General features: G+C 47.5%; 1 protein-coding gene across 1 annotated transcript in view; it reads right to left on the bottom strand.

The window, feature by feature from the left end:
* Positions 1 to 19,994, bottom strand: part of LOC126521378 (cubilin-like) — a 259,243-nt gene that overhangs the window by 30,989 nt on the left and 208,260 nt on the right. Inside the window, exons 5-6 of the mRNA XM_050170068.3 lie at positions 8,652 to 8,859; positions 7,012 to 7,220 (exon numbers count right to left, since the gene is read on the bottom strand). Coding sequence (XP_050026025.1) covers positions 7,012 to 7,220; positions 8,652 to 8,859 — 417 coding nt within the window. The remainder of the gene's footprint in view (positions 1 to 7,011; positions 7,221 to 8,651; positions 8,860 to 19,994) is intronic.

Here is a 19,994-nt window from a genome sequence, read left to right as displayed (position 1 = left end):
AACGGAGTGGGTCACAACTGTTTGTGATCTACAAGGCGCGAGAGAGGGGAGCTCACTGTGTCGTTTGTGAATGTTCTTAACTTCTTTTTTGGCAGTGCAGCCAGGCCTGGTTGTAACGCGCCAATTATGTGACCTATAAATAGAAAACATAAACTCTCTTCTCTACGTCAGACATTTCCCCCCCTCCCACACGCACGCACGCACGCACGCACGCACGCACGCTTTTTTTTTAGCTAGGAGACGTACGACTGGGAAAACCTAAGAGCTAAGCATAGCTTAGCTAAATGTAGTTGTACCAGCTTTTTTTTCTCTTCATATTTTACACGATAGTCCTCCCGACGCAGTTGCTTAAATGAAGAACAGAAAGAAAACAATGAGAAAAATGTGCCGTCAGCAGATTGCAGAGTTCGCAAAATCTCCGCGGATGGTACGGATAACTAAGACAAGTTAGTCTGTCATATCGGTAGCCCTAAATCAGCTATTTTCAGCATGCTCTCATTACTCATACCGAAGCCATGCGTTGTGGCGTTGTGTGCGCTAGATATTACGTCAGCTGATAGGATACAATACTTTAAAATAATTTACGCCCTTAAAAGTGAACGAAGGGTATAAATCTGTTTATAACTCACACCCTCATACCCAGACAGAATGTAAGCATGTGTTACAGACAGATTCACACCCATTTTCAGGTGCAAGGGTACGAAGGATCGACATTTGGACGACTTGGTATACTGGTTGAACATCTAGAAGGGGCAGCGCAATATGACAAAGACAGAAGGCAGGAGCACACAGGACAGCGCTGTCCTGTGTGTTCCTGCCTTCTGTCTTCGTCATATTGCGCTGCCCCTTCAAGATGTGCAAGGGTATGAGTTAAGAACGGATGTACACCATTTTTCACATTTAACGCTGCAAATTATTTTGCAGTGGGGCAGGCCCATTTGGCAGCTTTTCGTATGCAAAGGGCCTCGACCGACCGGTTTGCGTACATTGGACAATCATATCGACGTGGTCCTGCAAGGCTTGCAATGCGATGCTTGTGCTTTGAATGACACAGCGGGTGCATATTGTGCACCCGCATTGCGTTCTGCCGACGCGATTTGTAGACCCGATGTTTAATCTCACGCGGAAGGTTTTCTTTCTCGTCTGCACGCACCACTGTAAAACATGAGTCGAGAAATCTAGTACACCGCCTTGTCTAATAAGGCTGCACGGTAAGATATTGTCGTGGCTGAGCTTGTCCTCTCGGCGAGGCCTCGAGTTCGATGTTTCTGCTTGGCGGTACGCGCAACATTGCTGCGCCTTCTGGAAAATCGAACCAAAACTGCGCAAGAAAGAAATAAGAAGGAATCCAAAAAATAAGAATGGTTACGAGGTCAGCCTTGCACTAGAATTGCCTGGTGATAGCCGAAAAAGCCCGGTGGCCAAGGCTTTAGTTCCTTTATTTCGTTAGAACAAGGAAAAATGGTTTACCCGAAGAGCCGATTCTCGTAAAGCTCCCAGTAGAAATGCAAGCGGAGCTGGATTACAAGAAATAAGGAAAACAAATGCAGAAAAGGGAAAAGAAAAAAAGATAAGAGAAAGAAATATAGAGTGACTTGTGCGCAACAAAGCGTCACGTGACCTGCCATCTCGGGCTCTCAATCTTGATGCGTTCGGTATCCGATTTATCTGACATCCTTAACTGGAAGCTAGAGAGGTTGAGCACAAGGGATACGTTCTATCCTGCCACTCTGCACATCTATGCTATGGAAGAGGGCAGAAATCAGTTATGATGACTTATCATCAAAATAAGAAGATATGCGTGTGCACCAGGGACACGATAAAGAGCGGCTCCCTCGAAGCCACGACGGAACCTCATAGAGGTGTTTCTCAATGCCTTGCGGTTCCTGTGAGACAAAGATCCGCTTCTATTTATTTCTTCTACCTCGATAACCAATCAAATTGTACTAAAAAGGAAAAAAAGATCCGCCTCCATTCCACCCTGTGAAAGTGGATGTACAGCGAAGCTGTCGCCGACGCTGAACAAGCACCGTTAGACCGACGCTAGACGACGTTAGACAAGCACCACCACCACAAGCGACGTACGTCACACGCGCACGCATGTGTGCGGAAGTGAATTACACATGCTCATTCTTCTAGGCCCTCCGCCAAGCGCAATGCCTTGTTGAATTAATTCAATTTAGCAAAGTAAATTGCGTCAGAAAATTAGTAAAGTACGACTCACACACAAGCTGCAGGCATGGTAGCTTCAGATTTCAATCGGAATGTACGAGAATAATGGCGTCGCCGCGTGACGATATCGCTTGGTGACGTAATATTATGACGTCTTCACGTCAAACGTGACGTCACGGGATGACGTCTTCGTCAAGTGATGACGTCACCTCATGTCATCACGTGTTGTTTATTGGAGAAGTAGCACACCGTGCGCTTCCCGCTACTTTGCACTGTCTCCGGGATCAGCCCGCACTTTTCTTTTATTTGAGCACCGCGCACGCGGGTATGAAAAATCCCCGACCAACCTGAGGCTAACAGCTTCGCTGTAAGAGAAGTACATGGATTAGAGAGCGACCATCGCTTTTTGGAATTCCCATGTGATTGCGACCACAGAGGAAATTACATTGCGCATAAGAAGCCAGAGACCGCGCCCGGAATGCATACATGGCCGCGAAGGAAATGGGCTTCGGTGGTGCGACCTGCTATGCAAGCGGACGCGCGACTAAATGAAAAAAAAAAGTAGCAGCGCAAATGTTTCTTTCATATGAAACGGCTGCAGCGGCTCTTAGCAAAGAAGAAGAAGAAGAAGAGAAAGAGGAAGTGCGGCTGTGTTCGTGCCAGTCATGAATTTCTATTTGTAACGAGGAGTCGTCGTTTTCCTGCTAATGTTCTTTAAATTTATTTGTGTACTTTGATGCCTCGCACGCTCGGTAGATCCTCAAAGCACAATGCTGTTTTTTGATGGCGGCAGCTAAGCGCTGACGATGGTTAGGGCAGTTAATGAATATAAAGTAGATCCTAGAGAATCTACAAGGACATAGAAGCCGGAGTAAAGTAGCAGCAGAAATTCGTTACCACACAAATAGGGCACCTTAAAACATAAAGAGAAAAGGTGTAGAGAAATATAATTTTATCTGTATTAATAATTTACCCTCTTACATTGTCAAAAAAAGAGAAGACGCAAACACGACAGTCGGATGGCGACACCGTCTTGAACTTCCCGCACTAGTCTGCCGTGACGTCATTCATTTTGACCACGTCTGCCCGTGCGTAGTTAATTTTTTTTATCGGTGAAGATGCAGTATATCATATATTCTCAAAATATCCAAAGACGTATTAGCGAGCTCCAGAAATTCTAACAGAGGCACGATGGCTGAAATACCCCCCCCCCCCCCAAAAAAAAAAAAAAGAAGCTTTGAAATATACGATGTCACAGTGATGCACAGACTCTGAAGTTCCGATACAAAATAAAAAAATATTGAAATATACGTTTCGATTCTTTTTCAACCTATCAGTGCTAAATGAACGAAAAAATTCAGTTTTGAAAGAATATCGGTCTAAAATGATTTGGCAATTAGTACCCCTTTAATTCTATCAAGGCTCGGTTAGGACTACATAAACGCGTTTCTAAAGAGCTTGTCCCGTCTTTCGTGAGCTGGCGAACTTTGGATTGGATATGGTGGTTGTTGCGGAAGTGAAGATCTCTGAATATTAATTCTAACATTTGTTGCTACGCGAGTGTTTTATAGGAAAGTAACTTCCCTACTACAGGATTGGATAAATCGGATCGATTTCGCTTTCGCGGTTCCGTAAATGAAAACGCAGTCTGTTTCACTGAACGACATTCATTCCTAAATCCCAATTTCCGTACTTCTTGTAAAGAGCCTACTCACGGAGGCGGAAATTTTCAATCAGCCGTTACCTTATTGCCAAAATTGTCAAAGTCCCTTTCAGTTTGAACGCACTATGGAGACTTATTCTTTTTTCGTTTCTTTATGATTTCTTTTTCAATGGAGGCAAGTGGTTGGTAAGATATCCTACGACAAAAAAAAAAATAAAATGAATTCATCAGAGAAAGTATACATTTTTTTTCTGTCCTTTAGTATATTGAGAATAACCGCGTCATTGTTCTTCCTTTCACTACATCGAGTTTATTAATTTGCTATATGGGCTATATTTTGGGACCCATATACGAAACTTTGACGCACTTCACTTTGTGCCTTGATACTTTCGACGTCGTGAATCAACCTGTTACACGGTATGGACGACTGATTGCTTCAGTTTGTGTAGTCAAAGTAGCTCGGTAACTAGCTAATTTTCTGTCTATTTAGTGCTTCGCATCCGCAAAATGCTCTACGCATATGTCCCACCATCCACGCTACTGGCCCAACTTTCTGCCTACGCCACCCTCCCATAGCTTTGTCTAGACGCACTATTCCTTAAACATGTATTATTGGTTTGGCTATCAAAGGAGAGGAATATTATAATCTGACTGATTGGTTGGATGAGCGAGTCAGCAAAAGAGTGTTTATATGTGTTATTCTAATAAATAGATATCCGAAAATGTATGTAATGAAGAGAAAGAAGTTTACAGGCCGTACGATATTTTAATGTTACGAACTGTTGCGCCATCTACCGCTCACAAACGGGCTATGCGTCGGCGCCCAATTTGAAGCCGGATGGACGAATGTTTCTCTGCTGCGTTCTCATTGGATCATTGGAGCAAATGCTATCGCTTATTAGGAATCAATCGCAATGAAAAATACCGTTTTCTTATTTTATATATTGCTTTTGTTTCGCCGAAATATCTAGACGTAATGTAATGAAAGAACCTCGCTTGCGACAACTACCTTGCAAGGTAAGAAAAAAATTAAGGAAGACATAGGTTTCGCGCGCGAATGCGGCTTGCCCCTTTATGTCGAACTAAGTTCTGCCTCCAATGGCTGCCGAGGGACAGCCAGTAAGTCCATCTCAAACATTAAGCAGCCGTCTCTTCCATTTAGTGATTGATTCTGTGTTTGCCCTCCGGCGACTTTTCTCGTTGCTGTGGTCTCGCTTATAGTTTCTTGGTTTCCAGCTCTCCGCTTTCATTGAACGTGGAACTCGGCGACTGCTCTTCGTTCGGAGCATGCGAGGCCATGTTTATCGAGCACGGATTCATCAGCGAAGAACCGCGCTCACTACTGCTGCAACTTCCTGCGAGTGAATGAGGAACCAAACAAGCAAGCATGCATGCAAGGAAGCAAGCAAGCAAGCAAGCCAGCAAGCAAGCATATGAGTGAGTGAGTGAGTGAGTGAGTGAGTGAGTGAGTGAGTGAGTGAGTGAGTGAGTGAGTGAGTGAGTGAGTGAGTGAGTGAGCGAGTGAGTGAGTGAGTGAGTGAGTGAGTGAGTGAGTGAGTGAGTGAGTGCGGCAGGGAGGGAGGGAGCGAGCTGGTATGTGTATAGGCGTGTTTTGAACCTCGAAGGTGTAATGCAGCCATTTCGTCGCCAGTTTTACTCGTGTGACGTGTAACAGATCGTAAAAGAAATGGGAGATCTTAAAAAAAATATTCCCATTGGCATTATAGTAGTTTTCTTTGAGGCACTTCAGGATTGAGCGTGACACCTTGGCACACTTTTACATTGAAATCCGTTCTGCCGTCTGTTACACTGAAGGACAGATATCCCTTCCAGAAGCATTTGGTTAGCCGCGTCGAATGCTTCGCCACGACGCATGGCTGAACCGGGAACATTAGTGCCACATCGTCCGCTTGTGAAGACTGCCTTGAGGATTAGGCCGTTTCAAAACATTTCAAAACTACATCAGTTCAACCTACACACCTACATGTTGTGGGATAGAAGTTACATGAACAGGGATAAAGTGCCTCATCCGGTCAGCCTTTCTGAGACACTTCATCCTTGTTTGTGTAACTTGTATAACACAGTGTGCTACTCCACCTATGGGCCTCCTTCGTGGTTCTTCATGTTACGTGTTTTCGATTGTTCCAGCGCTGTAAATGTGCCAAAATATTCAAACCAACTAGCCCAGCTTTCCGCCTTAATTACTAATATTGTCTGGTCGGGCTCATATTAGCACTAAAGAATAAAAAAGGTGTCAAAGGGCCGAGCTTTGAGTAAACACGACGTACGTTGAGTTTGTGTCGTGTCTGCTTAATGCTATAAAATGTACGAGTACTACTCGTCTTGGGGCCATGATCACTCCATCGCCAGCCAAACCGGACGCTCCAGTGGTTTCACATAGTGGGCAACCTAATAACCAAAATACGACAGCTTCTGCCGTTCACCACTGCCTCCTTCGATATCGCAACCCTCGAGGTGCTCAACGTTTTAGAGCCAGCTTTCGTACAGCCATTTCTGTTGCAAATTGTCGTCGATTTCATTGAGTTATATAACCGTAAGCGATAAATTTGATTTTTTTTTCTTCTTTTCTTTTTTTCTTTCTTTCTTTTTTTTTCTTCAGCTGCGCAGCACTAGCACAAGTGAGGACGACAAAGCCGCTTACAGTTTCATTTTTTACTGAAATTCTGGCATTAGCATTACGATAATTTTTTGATACATTGCTCTCACATAGCGTCAAAAATTAAGGATGTTCGCAAAGTATAATTATGTCGTAATTGCACAGTTGGTGTTTTGTTACTCATACGTCAGCATGCAATCGATGTTCAACAAAATATACAGTAGTGGGCACTTGCCACTCTTATGTGAGTGTCCAGAACATGTACGGCCTGAACGACACAGCTGCCCTGAGACGTACTACCTGGAGCGTCAGACTAGGCGTACGGCCAGGCAGACATATCTATCACTCATTAAAGAACGACTTCTCTCTCCGAGACAGATGTACGTTCGTAGAACTTTAGCGCCAATAGAGACAAGAATGCCTCCAACAATGCTTCAATAAGCGTAGTTTCAAAATTAAGGTTACGAGCCAAGGAAAGCCTCACACAGGTTCTGGTTTCGCGGAGCCGTAGTAGGCAAAAAAAAAAGAAAGAAAATGAGCGAATGCGTGTCGAGCTCACCGAGGTTGACGAACTTCTCGCCGAACTCGAACCAGCCGGCGAACCCCCGGTTCTGACTGTCGGCCATGCGTCGCAGCGTAGTGAACTTGACGTATAGGTTTGAGGCCGACGAATAGACGACCAGGTTGCGCTGCTGTCCGCAGTAGGTGCCGATCAGCGTGTCCTCGCTCGAGTTGCCGTCGTATATCTTCACGTAGTCGAAAGGACAACTGCGTCGCGCAGCATACGGGAACGTGAGTTCTTAGGTCCGCAGCGCCAGCTTCTCGCTGCTGCGGCTCGCTGAACGAGCACTACCACTACAGACACGGAACTATACCAACAACGCAACGTTACTAGAGCCACGGTTTGGCTCCAGTATCGCTGCTGCAGACTTCTGCCAGCACATCAATGATAGTGCTTTTCGTGGCCCTAACTGCACCCTGCAGGCACATGCATTACGTACGGTTAGGGGCAGCTCGAGAGCGAGAGCGAACAACTTTATTGAAAGTGAAATTATACACATCTCTCTCTCTCTCCCTCGCTCCAGACTCTACAGAGTGTAGCGTTTCAGGGCCGTTTCCATTCAGCACGTACCGCCGAAGGTCATTCTAGTGGGCATAAGTACACCGAGGCCTTCTGGTTGTCGGACAAAGCGTTACATGAACACTCGTGCCGCTTAAACGGCACTTCAAGAAAAATGTGTATCGTGCACGACCGTCTTACCGCTGAAGCTTGGTGCGGTCTACAAGCTGGGACTGCTTTGCGAAGCACTTTCACCGCGGATATAAGAATGCCAAGGAGCACAAAGCATTGCCTATGTGACAGTAATGGGTTGTCGCACAGTAAGTACATCATCGTGTGGAAGAGAGAAGGTCACTACTTTGTCATTAGACAAAGCTAAATATCTTGGCAGAATTGTCTGTCTGGTTGGCCTAATTAGTTAATGTGGACGTTGACATGTGGTACTGAGTATGTGAACATTCTTGACCAAACCCAAATAATTAATGTATATGCCAATGCGTATGTGCCCGAACAGACAAGCAGAACAAGACGTAAGAAGTAAAGAAGTCGGCAAAGAAGCAGCGAAGTGTTTAAAAAAGATGTGAAGGGAACAAAATGCTCTTCTGCCAGAAAACAGAAACTATTGATCACTATTTTTCTTCTATTACCGGTACATAATATGAATAATAGAAAAATACTTCTTAAAAAAAATTAAATTATGGGGTTTTACGTGCCAAAACCACTTTCTGATTATGAGGCACGCCGTAGTGGAGGACTCCGGAAATTTCGACCACCTGGGGTTCTTTAACGTGCACCTAAATCTAAGTACACGGGTGTTTTCGCATTTCGCCCCCATCGAAATGCGGCCGCCGTGGCCAGGATTCGATCCCGCGACCTCGTGCTCAGCAGCCCAACACCATAGCCACTGAGCAACCACGGCGGGTTACTTCTTCAAGCGTCGCTCGATAAACTTGGTTTGAATTTAGCGCTGGAATATCAATCTCTTTCGATGTCTCGGTACTGGGTTTTAGTCACAGAGACCGTTATTCGCATCTCGTTTACACCTCTTGTCCTCACTAGTGCTAAACCTTTCTTTTTTTTTGTCACCCTTTTGCAGCGTGATATATACCGTAGCGAAGGGAGAACCTGCATGCACTCACTGAGAGCCACCGTAGAAGAGGTCGAAGTCCAGGAACTCGAGGCGCACGCGTTGTCCGCGGCTGCCCAGGAATCGGTAGCGGCACTGCAGGTTCTTGGGGTACACGCCCGGGTAGGTTGGGGAGAAGAAGTCGCCCTCGCGCTTCTGGTCGCCGTAGATGGTGAAGCTGCACACCGAGCCGGGCTCCGGCTTGCCAATCAGGAATCGCGCTGCACAGTCGGGCGGAAAATGTGAGAGAGAACGAGGTTGTGCGGGGCTCGCGAGAGGCTTTGGAATAAGCGTGGAGTCTAACGTAGGCACACTGCGAAATAATGTGCGCCCTTGAAGAAGTAAAGAAGGGTGTAAACCCGTCAGTAGCTTACTACCTTATGCTGTTTTTGAGTGTACGGGTGTGAGTTACGCACAGATTTACACTCTCATTCGCTTATAAGAGTGTAAATTACTTTACAGCTTATACAACGAGGCGGAAACTATAGCGCGAGTCAATTATGACGGCTACGCAACGAGGACGGCAGAAAACAGAGACATAACGGCACAAAGCCTGTCCACCAGAGCATGGCACGGCGCCTCGTCCCGTGTCGCGTTGCCGTCACAAAGGTACGAATAAATACGCCCGCTTTGGTTTGCTGGCATTTGACAGCGACACACGGATACGGCGACACGGACTGTTCTGCGCTTTTGTAGTGAAGCGAATCAGCAGCGAACAGGAAATGTGGCCGAAGTCGTGCCGGGAAGAGAACGTCCTGCTTCGTATACAGATCCGAGGAAATAAATTAAGGGTGGCCCATCCGAGAATTTGGTTGACGGAGCAGGTACACAAATCGCGTGCAAGATTAGAATTAGAGGACATTCGCGAGGCTCGCGTCGCGCGCTCTTAATCAGTGCATAATCCCCGAGAGATTCATTAGGATGATTTCAAGAGATTTTATTTATTTATTTATTTTTATTTATTTATTGTACTCTCAAGGCCAGTGGCATTATAGAGGGGAGTGGGGAGTCACATGAACATAAATTATGCACAATATCCGCAAACAACCAAAATATAATATAGTGTGATTATACAGTTTTAGAGGATCACAAAGCAGAGTACATAAATATTATTTCTAATTATTTCAAGATTTGCCATCAATTATTCTTAAATCAGCGCATGGCCGACTTGCCGCCCGTCAGACTTCTGACAGGAAGTCGTTTCTTAAAGCGACCTAACCATTGCGCGTGTTCTATGCGAAGCGCGGCAAATAAAGAAAGCGTACCGGCTCTTTAAACTTTCAGGCGCATGTTGCTGAGAGGTAAAAATAGCGGAGTACAATATATCGTTCAAAGCTTAGAATTATGTCTCGGTTGGTTGGTCAAGCAAGTTTCGGTTGCGGAAGATCCGGCCCTCCTTATGCATGAATGCGGGTGTAGGAAACATAGGAACAAGGCAAATGGAACAGCTGGTACTGTCGGCACCAGCTGTTCTGTGTGTACAGCGCGCGCGCAAGGAAAGCCATGCTTTTAGGAGCAGCATTCACCGTAAACAATTACATACACCGTCCCAACACGAGCCCTGTAGGTAAAAAAAAAAAAAAGACATCGACATATCGACATGTGGCGCTGAATGACTCGAAGCGTCTTTCGCAGAAACCGTTCCGCTTGCCACAACGTCTCGTCGAAAATGGCTCTGTGGTTCGACACGGAGCACGTGTGTTCGTGCACTCGGAAGACATTACCAGCGACAATAAGCAACAAGAACAAAAGTTATTACAGAGAAGGACGAGAATCGCTACAAAGGAGCCAAATGCTGCTTTCGTGTCGCCATGCCCACGCGGTACGACAGTGCCGTTAATATCCCCATAAAAGGCGCCCGCGTTCCCGAAAGCTGTCTAGGCGATGACGCGCAATTACCACATTCTGTCCGCTCACGGCACATGTGTACACACTTTCCTGCGGGGGAACTTCGCTGCAGCGCATGTAGCTGCTGGATAAGGAGCGAGAACGCTAGTGCAACAGCGGTAGCAAAGGAGCTTGCTGCATGAAAGTGCATGAAACTGCAGGGCAGCACTTCGGGCAATTACCTTCAGTGCCTCGTGTACAAGGTCTTCCGAGGCAAATGCTCGAACGGGAGCTACGAGAAAACATATGAAGCTAACGCTGTGCAGTCATTTTCGCTAACGGAGGCATCCTCGAGCTTATAAGCGGGAAAGCATTCCAGAGGCAAATGAATCTGCCCTGACTGTAGCACGTTGGAATTCTGGAAATTCCATCGATTTGTCTCGGCGTTGACCTGCAACAAGTTTAGTGGGGGCTGTGATGAAGGATATGTATAATTTAGGGACAGACAGTAGTAGCATAGAGATTTAAGAAAATCTGCATGAAATGATGCCCAACAAGGCACTTGTAAGAACGAAAGGAGAGAGAGAGAGAGAGAGGGTAGCAAAGCAAAGGGAAGCAGGTTAACCAGAAAGAAAAGTTCGGTTTGCTCAGCCCCACCTATTATAACTTGTTCTACGTGGTGTTGCTTTGCTACCCTGCAAAGGGGGAAACGGACTTAGATATTGGAAGGGAGAAAGGTGAGTTGCGAAACGGAAAACGGCACGCGAAATTCTGAGATGGCGCACGTAACTATCACAGCCCATCTCGGAGGCCCGTAGTCCGTACGAAGCGTACTAGCACTCCGGCTGCCTTTAGCGCATACGTCCGTGGTGACCGCTGTCCTGGTATCGTTTGCTCTGACAGTGACAGGCGGCTATCCAGCGTGTCTAACGCAGTACAACAAAGGGTGTGCTCTCGAACACTACTGCTAGGGTAAGAGATTTTCTCCGGTTTCTGTTTTCGAGAACTTCCCGTACACCACGATGAAGTTCACTCGTTCTCCTTAGCGGTAACGTACTCCGTGTGCTGCCTATAAACGCAGTCGATGTACTCTTTTTAGACACTCTCTGGATGAGTGCTTTACTGCTGCGTTGGAGGAAAAAAAAAAGACGTTATATGGAGCTTCCATGGGAAATGTGGGAAGCGTACTGCAAATCTGGAAGGAAAATGACGCGCCTCGGCTGAGCTCGTCATGACCAATCAGCTGGTGTTCGCGCCGACAATACGAAGAATATATGTTATCTACAGACAATTTCTATTTCTTTCCGAAATGTCTCTACTTTGTATAGGGAACCGCGGAGTGTCAATTTCTGTAGTGTGGTATACTTTGTGTTCTTTCTGCTGTATCTTCTTGTTTTCCAATGTCGCAATCGGACCAACTGTTTTTCCATCTTATGGGAGAAAAAAAAAATGAAAACAAAGAAAGAAAGGTTTTGGCGTCTGTGTTTGCTTCAGGCAGGTTAAGGTTTTATGTTTTACTCTTTTCTGAGGCCTCGGCTATGGTTTTAACCTGCGATATCCTTAACATTCTATATTCAATTTCATAGAATATAACAAATGTTTACAGTGCTAACTTCTTTTTTTTTTTCTGCCGCTACCTAATCTCTCTAATCAATTTATTTTACTTCGAATAATGCGATGAAGTTTCCTTTTTTTTCTTAGATTTTTTGTTTCTGTTTTATAATTGTGCATGCGTATCGTCTGACTGCTCAATTGCATGAAATACCCTTTGTTTCAAGTACCTTAACTATAACCGTTTTCTTTCTTGCTTTCTTTTTTAAAATTTCATTCTCACGTTTACTCTTGCCGCCCGATACCCGGCCCATGCATCGTAGTGATCACTTGCCACGTGTGAGAGTCAGCAACAACGACAACTCGCACGGCGCAAACCACGCGAGCCAGCGCGGTACAAGAGCGCGCTCAGCTAGTAAAGCCAAGCTCGGCCGTTGCGCGTCGTTCTTCCCTCCATGCATCGCAGTCCAGCAGGATACAGGCAACGCCGGTCGAAGGGGCTACAGCATCGGCGAATGCGCATTCCTAATAAGGGCCGGCGCATCCTTTCTCCGAGCGTTGCATATTTCATGCTCCCGTCCCTCAGGAAGTCCCGCTGCCTTCGTTTTCTCGATGCCGCGTAAATAGAGGCGCGTTGTCCGCGCAGTGATGCGCATGCTTGAGGAATCCAACCACACTTCCCCAACAGTCCTGCATCCCCCGAAATTCCGGGATTTATCGCCCTGTAGCTATTTACTTTGTCTTTTAGGCGTCACTGAGTCACTCTTATTCTTCTCTTCACCGTTCTTTCAAGAGACGCCTTATGTTCTTGTACGCTTGCCAGGTTTCCTAGCTATTAGGCGTGTAGACACGCCGATGTTCGTTTCGCTGGTTGAGTGAAACCTTTCGTCATGCGTGAACGCTCTGTAGGCCCCTATACAAGCGTCCGCATGTACGAAAGGTTGCGAGCTATAGCACGAGTGAAAATTTGGAGGACGCTTAAGCTTCGCCTTTAAGAGTGGAACGCGATAGCATTTAAAGATCCCTGACTGCTCCTCACGCTTCGTGGCAACTGAAGCTTATGTAACCGTAATGTTTACCGGGAAACGTTCGCGGCGAACGCTATGCACGAAGGTGGGCTTTCTGGTAGAAACGCGGCCTCTTGCGTGAGCCGCGATGCGGCGGAGGCGAGTGCAATCTGAAAGTGTTTCAAGGAAGCGGGTGCGCCGCTCCATGGACTTCGAGATATTCACGCACCGGCGCGCGCAAATGGCAGACGCCGTCGCCGGTCTATGAGTGGTAGAAACGCTGAAAAAGGGGTTTGAGTTGTCGCGTAATTCTCGTATATGTTTTCTCTTATATTCATATTACAATCCGAGAGCTATCATGTCAGTAGGTTGTGTGCAAGTCGTACTTTACGATTTGGCTACATATTTTAGCTTGAGAAATGCAATTCAGTAGCTTCCTTGCGCCACATGGAGTGCCTGAATATGGGTGGGTCGAACATCTTTTTGTCGGAACGACGTCCGACACTGAACGCCGGGCGCCGACACACGATTTTCTGCGACATGGGGTCCTTAACGCTGTGGCGTTAAAATTTTATTGATGCAATGTCGATCCAATATCTAACCAAACGTAACACGATCAGGTAAGTGTAGAGTAATGACGCAAAAGTTTAAATGTAGATGCGTGGAGACGATCGCGATTCTTTATTTTGTGAACCGATCGGACACCTGAATTTCACCGTGACGGGTCAAAGCTGCCTCTCACAGGCCGTTGCACCTAAAACTGGCCAGTCGCGCGGTCATTGGATTTGAGCTATTCCTTTGTACGCCGCACCGTGTCCCCTTATGCATCTATTACGCCACAGCGAGCAGATGTGTGCCGGCCGCACGGTTCCTTTTCCTCTACTCCCTACGGACTCTTTCAAAGCCGCCCTCCTCCTTGTTTTCCCGTCGAGGGAAAGAACGGATAAACGAAGCCTTTTAGTCTGACGACAATTCGATAGGCGACCCGTGAACGAAAGTGAAGCTCCCAGCGCAGCCATTACACACCGCGGCAGCCTCTGAGCCGGGCGTCCAATGTCACGACGACCGACAAACAGGCCGCGCCATCGGCGCTCTCTGCGGCGTATAGCGCTCGGCGAACGACCTATCTGTCATCCTTTGTAATCTGCACGCGCGAACCTCACTCTCGGCCGTGCTATAGAAGGGGCTGGTTCGCCAGGCCACGGCATTCTCGATCGCGGGGTGGTCGGGCAGCTCCCTGGTGACACTGTAATAACAAAATGACGACAGAAAGAAGCAAGGCCAGAGCGGCTGTCCATATAGCGAAGCAGAGGAGCTCCTGGGAGCGAGCGAAATGGGTGGGAGAACGAGAAGATGGAGAAGAAGTAGAACTAGGAGACACCAACAGTGTGAGGAAGAGGCTGCGCGAAAAAGTAAGAAAAGCGACCGAGAAGGAATGAGAGCGAATACAGGAGCGATAGAATAACGGTAAATATACGGGGGGGGGGCATCCAAAAATTGAAGCAATGGAAGGCGATCGAGACGAAGAAGAGGCGAGGAAGAGTGCAAAGCAGTGATGGAGAAAGCGGAGAAAGGAATGAAGAAGGAAAGGAAAGAAAGAATGAAAATAGAAGAAGATAAAGACGATAAAAACGAAAATAAAAGAAAATATGGATAAAGAAAGAGGGAATATAAGGAAGAATGTAGTGACAAAATAACCAAGGAAGGAAAAGGAACGTTAAGATGGAACGAATAAGAATGAAAGAAGAATGAAGAAGAATGAGAAAAAAAAAAGAAACCCGGAACAAACGAAGGAATGGCAAAGGAAATAAAGGGTGAAAGGGCTGACGAAAGAAAGAAGGAAAGGCAGGAAGGCGGTCCGTGCGGCCGTCGAGTTGCGAAACGGACGCAATAACGGCGGCGGCGGCGATGGCGGCGTGCGCATCGTCCGTCTTCCGTCGGCGAGGCGCGAGGCGTCCCCTCTCCGCCGGCGCTCCTTGCCGCGGCATCGTTCGCGCACGGGAGGGGAAAAAGTCGTCGGCGGAGGCGCCGCCGTTGTGTGTTGGGAGCAGAACGAAAAAGGAATTGCCCCGTGGGCAGGGAGGAGGCGCTCCTCCTCTCCCGATCCCCGTTCGATCGATGAGGGACGGCGGAGGAGGAGCGCCGCGGGCGACGGCAACGCACCGCCGCTGCGAGACACGATGGAGCTCCCGAGAGCGCGCGCTTGAACTTTAGCCTGGTCGGTATGTCAGCCGGTGCCGACGACGAGGAGACGTGGAACGCACTCCCTGGCGGGGTGGCTGGCACTGGGCGGAGATTCCGCCCGGTTTGCCGATTCAGATGGAGCGCGGCGGCTCCTTTGCGGTACAGTGGATCGGGACTCGGGACTGAGTGTAAACAAACGTGTCATTCATTTAATATACTATGGGGGCGCTTTGAGGACATCAAATGAATAACGGGGACACCAAAGTTGTAACCTGGGAAGGTACATGGGTTGGGGGCTTGGCGAGGCCACCGCGTGCCAGGGGTAGCTGATCGTAACACCGCGTGGGCACGCTCTGGCATCGGAGGCCCCTACACACCGATACAAATCTGTATTGCGGTGAGGGTGTGTCGCATGCGAGACCTCAGAGCACCTGAGTTTATAACAAAGTGGGCGACGCAAGATCTCCAGGGCACCCAAGGGGCTGCAGTGTTTCAAAGGTGGAACCAGGGCAGCTCCATGCCAAGGTCCACCCTGGTTCTGGCTTTGGCACCTTATTGTCCCTTTGGTGTACTGGATGCGCCGCTGAAGCGCACTAAATTACGACACGTTGTTTACAATTCTCACTTCGTTCACCGCGATAAATTGTCTATGTTTCACCGAAGTACAAAACTGTATTGCAGTGAAGCTTATATAAAACGCATATAAGATTCTTGTTTGCCGTTTCGGAACGCAGATGAGACATATCGAATGCGGATGTACTGGGGTTCAAATCTTGGTGCCACGGTAAGCCCACCGGCTTTAATGGTTAGAGATGTTCCTATGCCTGATGCTCGGCTGCTTGTGGGTGTTCTATTCTGGGCAGAGAGGGCCTTATAGATATTTTTGGTATGGCCTATGGTTTCCAACCGCACACACTGTGTAAATGTAGATCATGTGCCGCGGCTCTGGTGGCAAAGTATAGCTGCCGCCGGGATCTCAAATAGGCGCAAGTTCGCGCCCGGCCAAATGCTTAGAGCTTACGCAACCTCCAAAGGCTCCCCACCCGTTTAAGAATCCGTGCGGTAAACTAACACTATGGAAGCGTACCGGGCTTTCTTTTACGTGGTTTTGTGCCCGTGGGCGCTCAACGGGCTTTCACTTGGCTTATGCAGGCGCCTTCCCAAGGCTGTTAATTCTTGAAGGGGGCAGGGCGCCGCCTGTACCTGTTTGTTTAACTGTTGGGTAACAGGAGTCAGCGTGCTTTCGAACCCACGACCTCTCGTAGCCGATGCGGTGGATGCGCAACACGAGGCCACGGCTGCGAAAAGTCAGTCAGTCAAATTCTGGGGTTTTACGTGCCAAAACCACTTTCTGATTATGAGGCACGCCGTAGTGGAGGACTCCGGAAATTTTGACCACCTGGGGTTCTTTAACGTGCACCTAAATCTAAGTACACGGGTGTTTTCGCATTTCGCCCCCATCGAAATGCGGCCGCCGCGGCCGGGATTCGATCCCGCGACCTCGTGCTCAGCAGCCTAACACCATAGCCACTGAGCAACCACGGCGGGTAAGTCAGTCAGTCGGATGCGGTTACAGAAGGCCCCGGGTTAATCCTTTACTACCCGTGGTTCTCACTAGCGCTTGTATTTTGACGTATTAGCAGTGTATTTAGTTTCGATTAGTACAAAGCGAAAAGTTATTGTTTTTGAGAGGTGAAATTACTTGACCCAAGCGTATGTGTATCTTTATTTACTCTCCAAAGTAAGCGTGTTCTCTCCTGTCGGCTTTTAGAGTGATTGAATGTGTACGTCTTATGGCGTCAGTGAAAGGCGCGCCAGTGGGGCCGGGTGCGCGCCCCGTGGCGGTACAGAAAGTCGAGGCGCACGCGAATGTCGGCAAAAGGCGTGATCGAGCACGCACCGGCGGGAGTGCTTCTTTGTGCTCTCTTGCAGCGCCTCGTCTGCGCGCGCACTGCAGGAAGTCACGAAGAGCCGGACAGGCACGAATTGCTTTTCTTTTTATCTTGCAGCGCCGAAAGGTGGCGCAGCCCGGACATTGCTGGGCACCTCGAGAAATGGCTCGGTGTAGAAAAGGTCACGTGTCAGGGTAACCCGCAGGTAGGTGTTGCGTGCCGCTCATCGCTGTGTCCTTGTTTGCACGTTGAGCTCAACAACCTCGCGCTATTGTAACCGTAACGTTATTTTTTATTTGGGCTCTCGATGATGTCTGCGAAGGGCCGCGCAAAAAAAGAAAAATGAAAGCTAATCTTCATTTATTTTGTTGACTATCTGACGTCTTAACGTCTTAAGTGCAGCAGCACTGTGGCTACATACGGGATGACTTCGGATAAACTTTGAGCGCCTGGGGTTCTTAAATGTGCGCTCGAGTTGCCCTAAGCAAACACACGAGCACGGAGAGAGACACATTCTAATTTGCCGTTCCCACTGGGCATGGAGGTTTACGTGCCTAGTGCGCAAATTACAGATGCTGCGTGGTCTGTAAAAAAAGAAAAGAAAAAGAAACATAACCGTCAACATCGTCATAGCCGTCGTCGTTGCCTCCTTCCTGCTCATTCTTATATTCCTCATTGGCATCGCCGTCGTCATGATATTTAATCCACTGCAGGATCGTAGCAGTGTGACTCCAATACCGCGCGCACTTCACAACGAAGGTGATCGCGATAACCATTTTCCATCGTGCCTTTTACTCGTGTCAGTCTCTGCTGTTCCCTACTGCACACAATTCATCAGGCGAAAGAAGCAGTGTGTAACAAGTGAAGCCTACACCTTGGAACAAACCACTTTTTTTTTTTAATGGCAAAAAAAAAATCAAATTTAGCGGCTCCTACAAGAAACAATCCGCTAAGAGAACAAATTGCTGCACGCGAAAATATTTTACCGAGAGGGCGACCTCTTTTCCTTGGATAAAAGGAATACGCCTACCCATGTCTTCTTTCTTTGCCTGTACCCCGTTGCAAATTGTTGCTGCCTGGTAACAAAAGCGACGGAGCGGAACAGCGGTAGTTGTAAGGGGCCTACTGAGGCCGCTGCAAATAACATGACGGCGATGTCGCTGTGAAAAGAATAGGTCCCGCGGCTCCTTCAACGCGCAATGTTGCGGCAACGTTATGTGTCTGGTCGCTCGTTTCCGAGGTTTTGGCAATCTTCTGCCAATAACCGCGGCGTACGTATTTTATTGTACAGTTGGACGCCGAAGTGACGCAACTGCGTTGAAAAATGTGCGACGAGAATGTCTAAATGGCCTGGATATCATATGGGGGGTGCGTATCGGTGCTATTTCTTTTGATTTGTCGCACTGAGGACGTATTTTTATCTAGAAATAAAGGCTTCATTCACTCACGCGCGCGCTCCACAAGCCTTTGTAAAGCTTACTTGACACAGTAGATTCTCCATAGTCTCTCAGTGCGTTGTTTTTTCATTGGCATTATCACGCGCCGTTATTTTACCTTCTTGCCAATGTGCCGAGCTCTCGCCGGTTTTGGGTTTTGGGCCTACATACCCGCGCAACTCAGTCTAGCGGGAAGGTAGGCTTTCTGGTTATCGCTCTTACTTATGATGCGCCTTCTACGCCAACAACTTTGTGAAATTCGTCGCGAATTCGGTGGTTAGAGGGCTCGTTTAATCCGATTGCATGTGTGAGCAGCGTTGTACGTTCTTGAACCTACGTGCGTACAGGTGATTGCTCCGGAATGTCTGTATACACACAACGCTCTACCCATCATAGGGCCGATGACGGGTAGGGCACTTCACCGAGCACAGGCTCTAAGCTCGAGCATCTGCGGCACGCGATGCTTTTGGCAATCCTGTTGCCTACATCCACGCGTTCTTCTTCATTACAATACAATCTACTTGAAGCTTAATAGAAACTGATTGATTGATTGATTAATTGGTTGATTGATTGTTTGATTGAATAATTGCTTGCTTGCTTGATTGATTGATTCATCGATTTTATTGATACCATGTTTCACTATTACGGCGCAGCATTTCGCAATCCACAAAGTGCTCTCAGGCGTTCACAGTAGGGCCCTCCTGAAAGTGCATAGTTCTAAGTTTGAAAACCCATTCAGTCGCATGGCTGAATGGCCTAACCCATTATTAACCCCTAATACGCGCGCTTTAATGACTTTGTTAAGATCAACGGACCTGAGAATAAGTTTATAGATACTCTGTGTCCGCTGCTGCGTACAAGGACTCTCTCACCTTTCGCCCTTCCCATCTTTCTTGCAATGTCTCATTTCCGTGCATGGTAGCCTACAGCACATCCATCGGGTTACCCTTTAAGCCTTGCCTCGTTTTCTATCACTCTGTCTCACTCTATCTGCTTGTTCGCTATTATTCATTATATATGTACCGGCCGCCCATAACAGCAGTCATCGTAGCAGCTCACTGTTACCGTTCGCTTTCCTGACCGAAGGAGACGAGCTTCAGCTTTCCATATAGTGCACGGATTAAGTGACAAAAAAAAAATGAAGCAAGGATATCTTAAAGAAAATTGTAAATAATTTGCTCATGGCGCTGTTTTTCTGACTTTACTTTCTTGGAGAATGTCTTCCTACATATAGATAAGCTTTTCGCTAGAGACTTGCTTTCACCCACCCTTTTGGTTAGGTTAGGTTAGGCTCGAACGAGATCAGATGACGACGTTAGTCAGATCCGGCCCGCTTATGCACTTTTGCTTCGTCGTATCGAGCTATGGTCGTTCTCGTTTGGGTCTCTTGGTCATTTTGTTTGTTTGTTTGTGCGCGTGCTCAATCCAGTTGTGCTCGGAGCAGTTCCTGGTTTCTAGT

This window comes from Dermacentor andersoni, chromosome 6 (assembly GCF_023375885.2).
Source record: "Dermacentor andersoni chromosome 6, qqDerAnde1_hic_scaffold, whole genome shotgun sequence".
Lineage (NCBI taxonomy): Eukaryota > Metazoa > Arthropoda > Arachnida > Ixodida > Ixodidae > Dermacentor > Dermacentor andersoni.
Note: the sequence above shows the minus strand (reverse complement) of the source record. Positions and strands in the feature narration are given on the sequence as shown.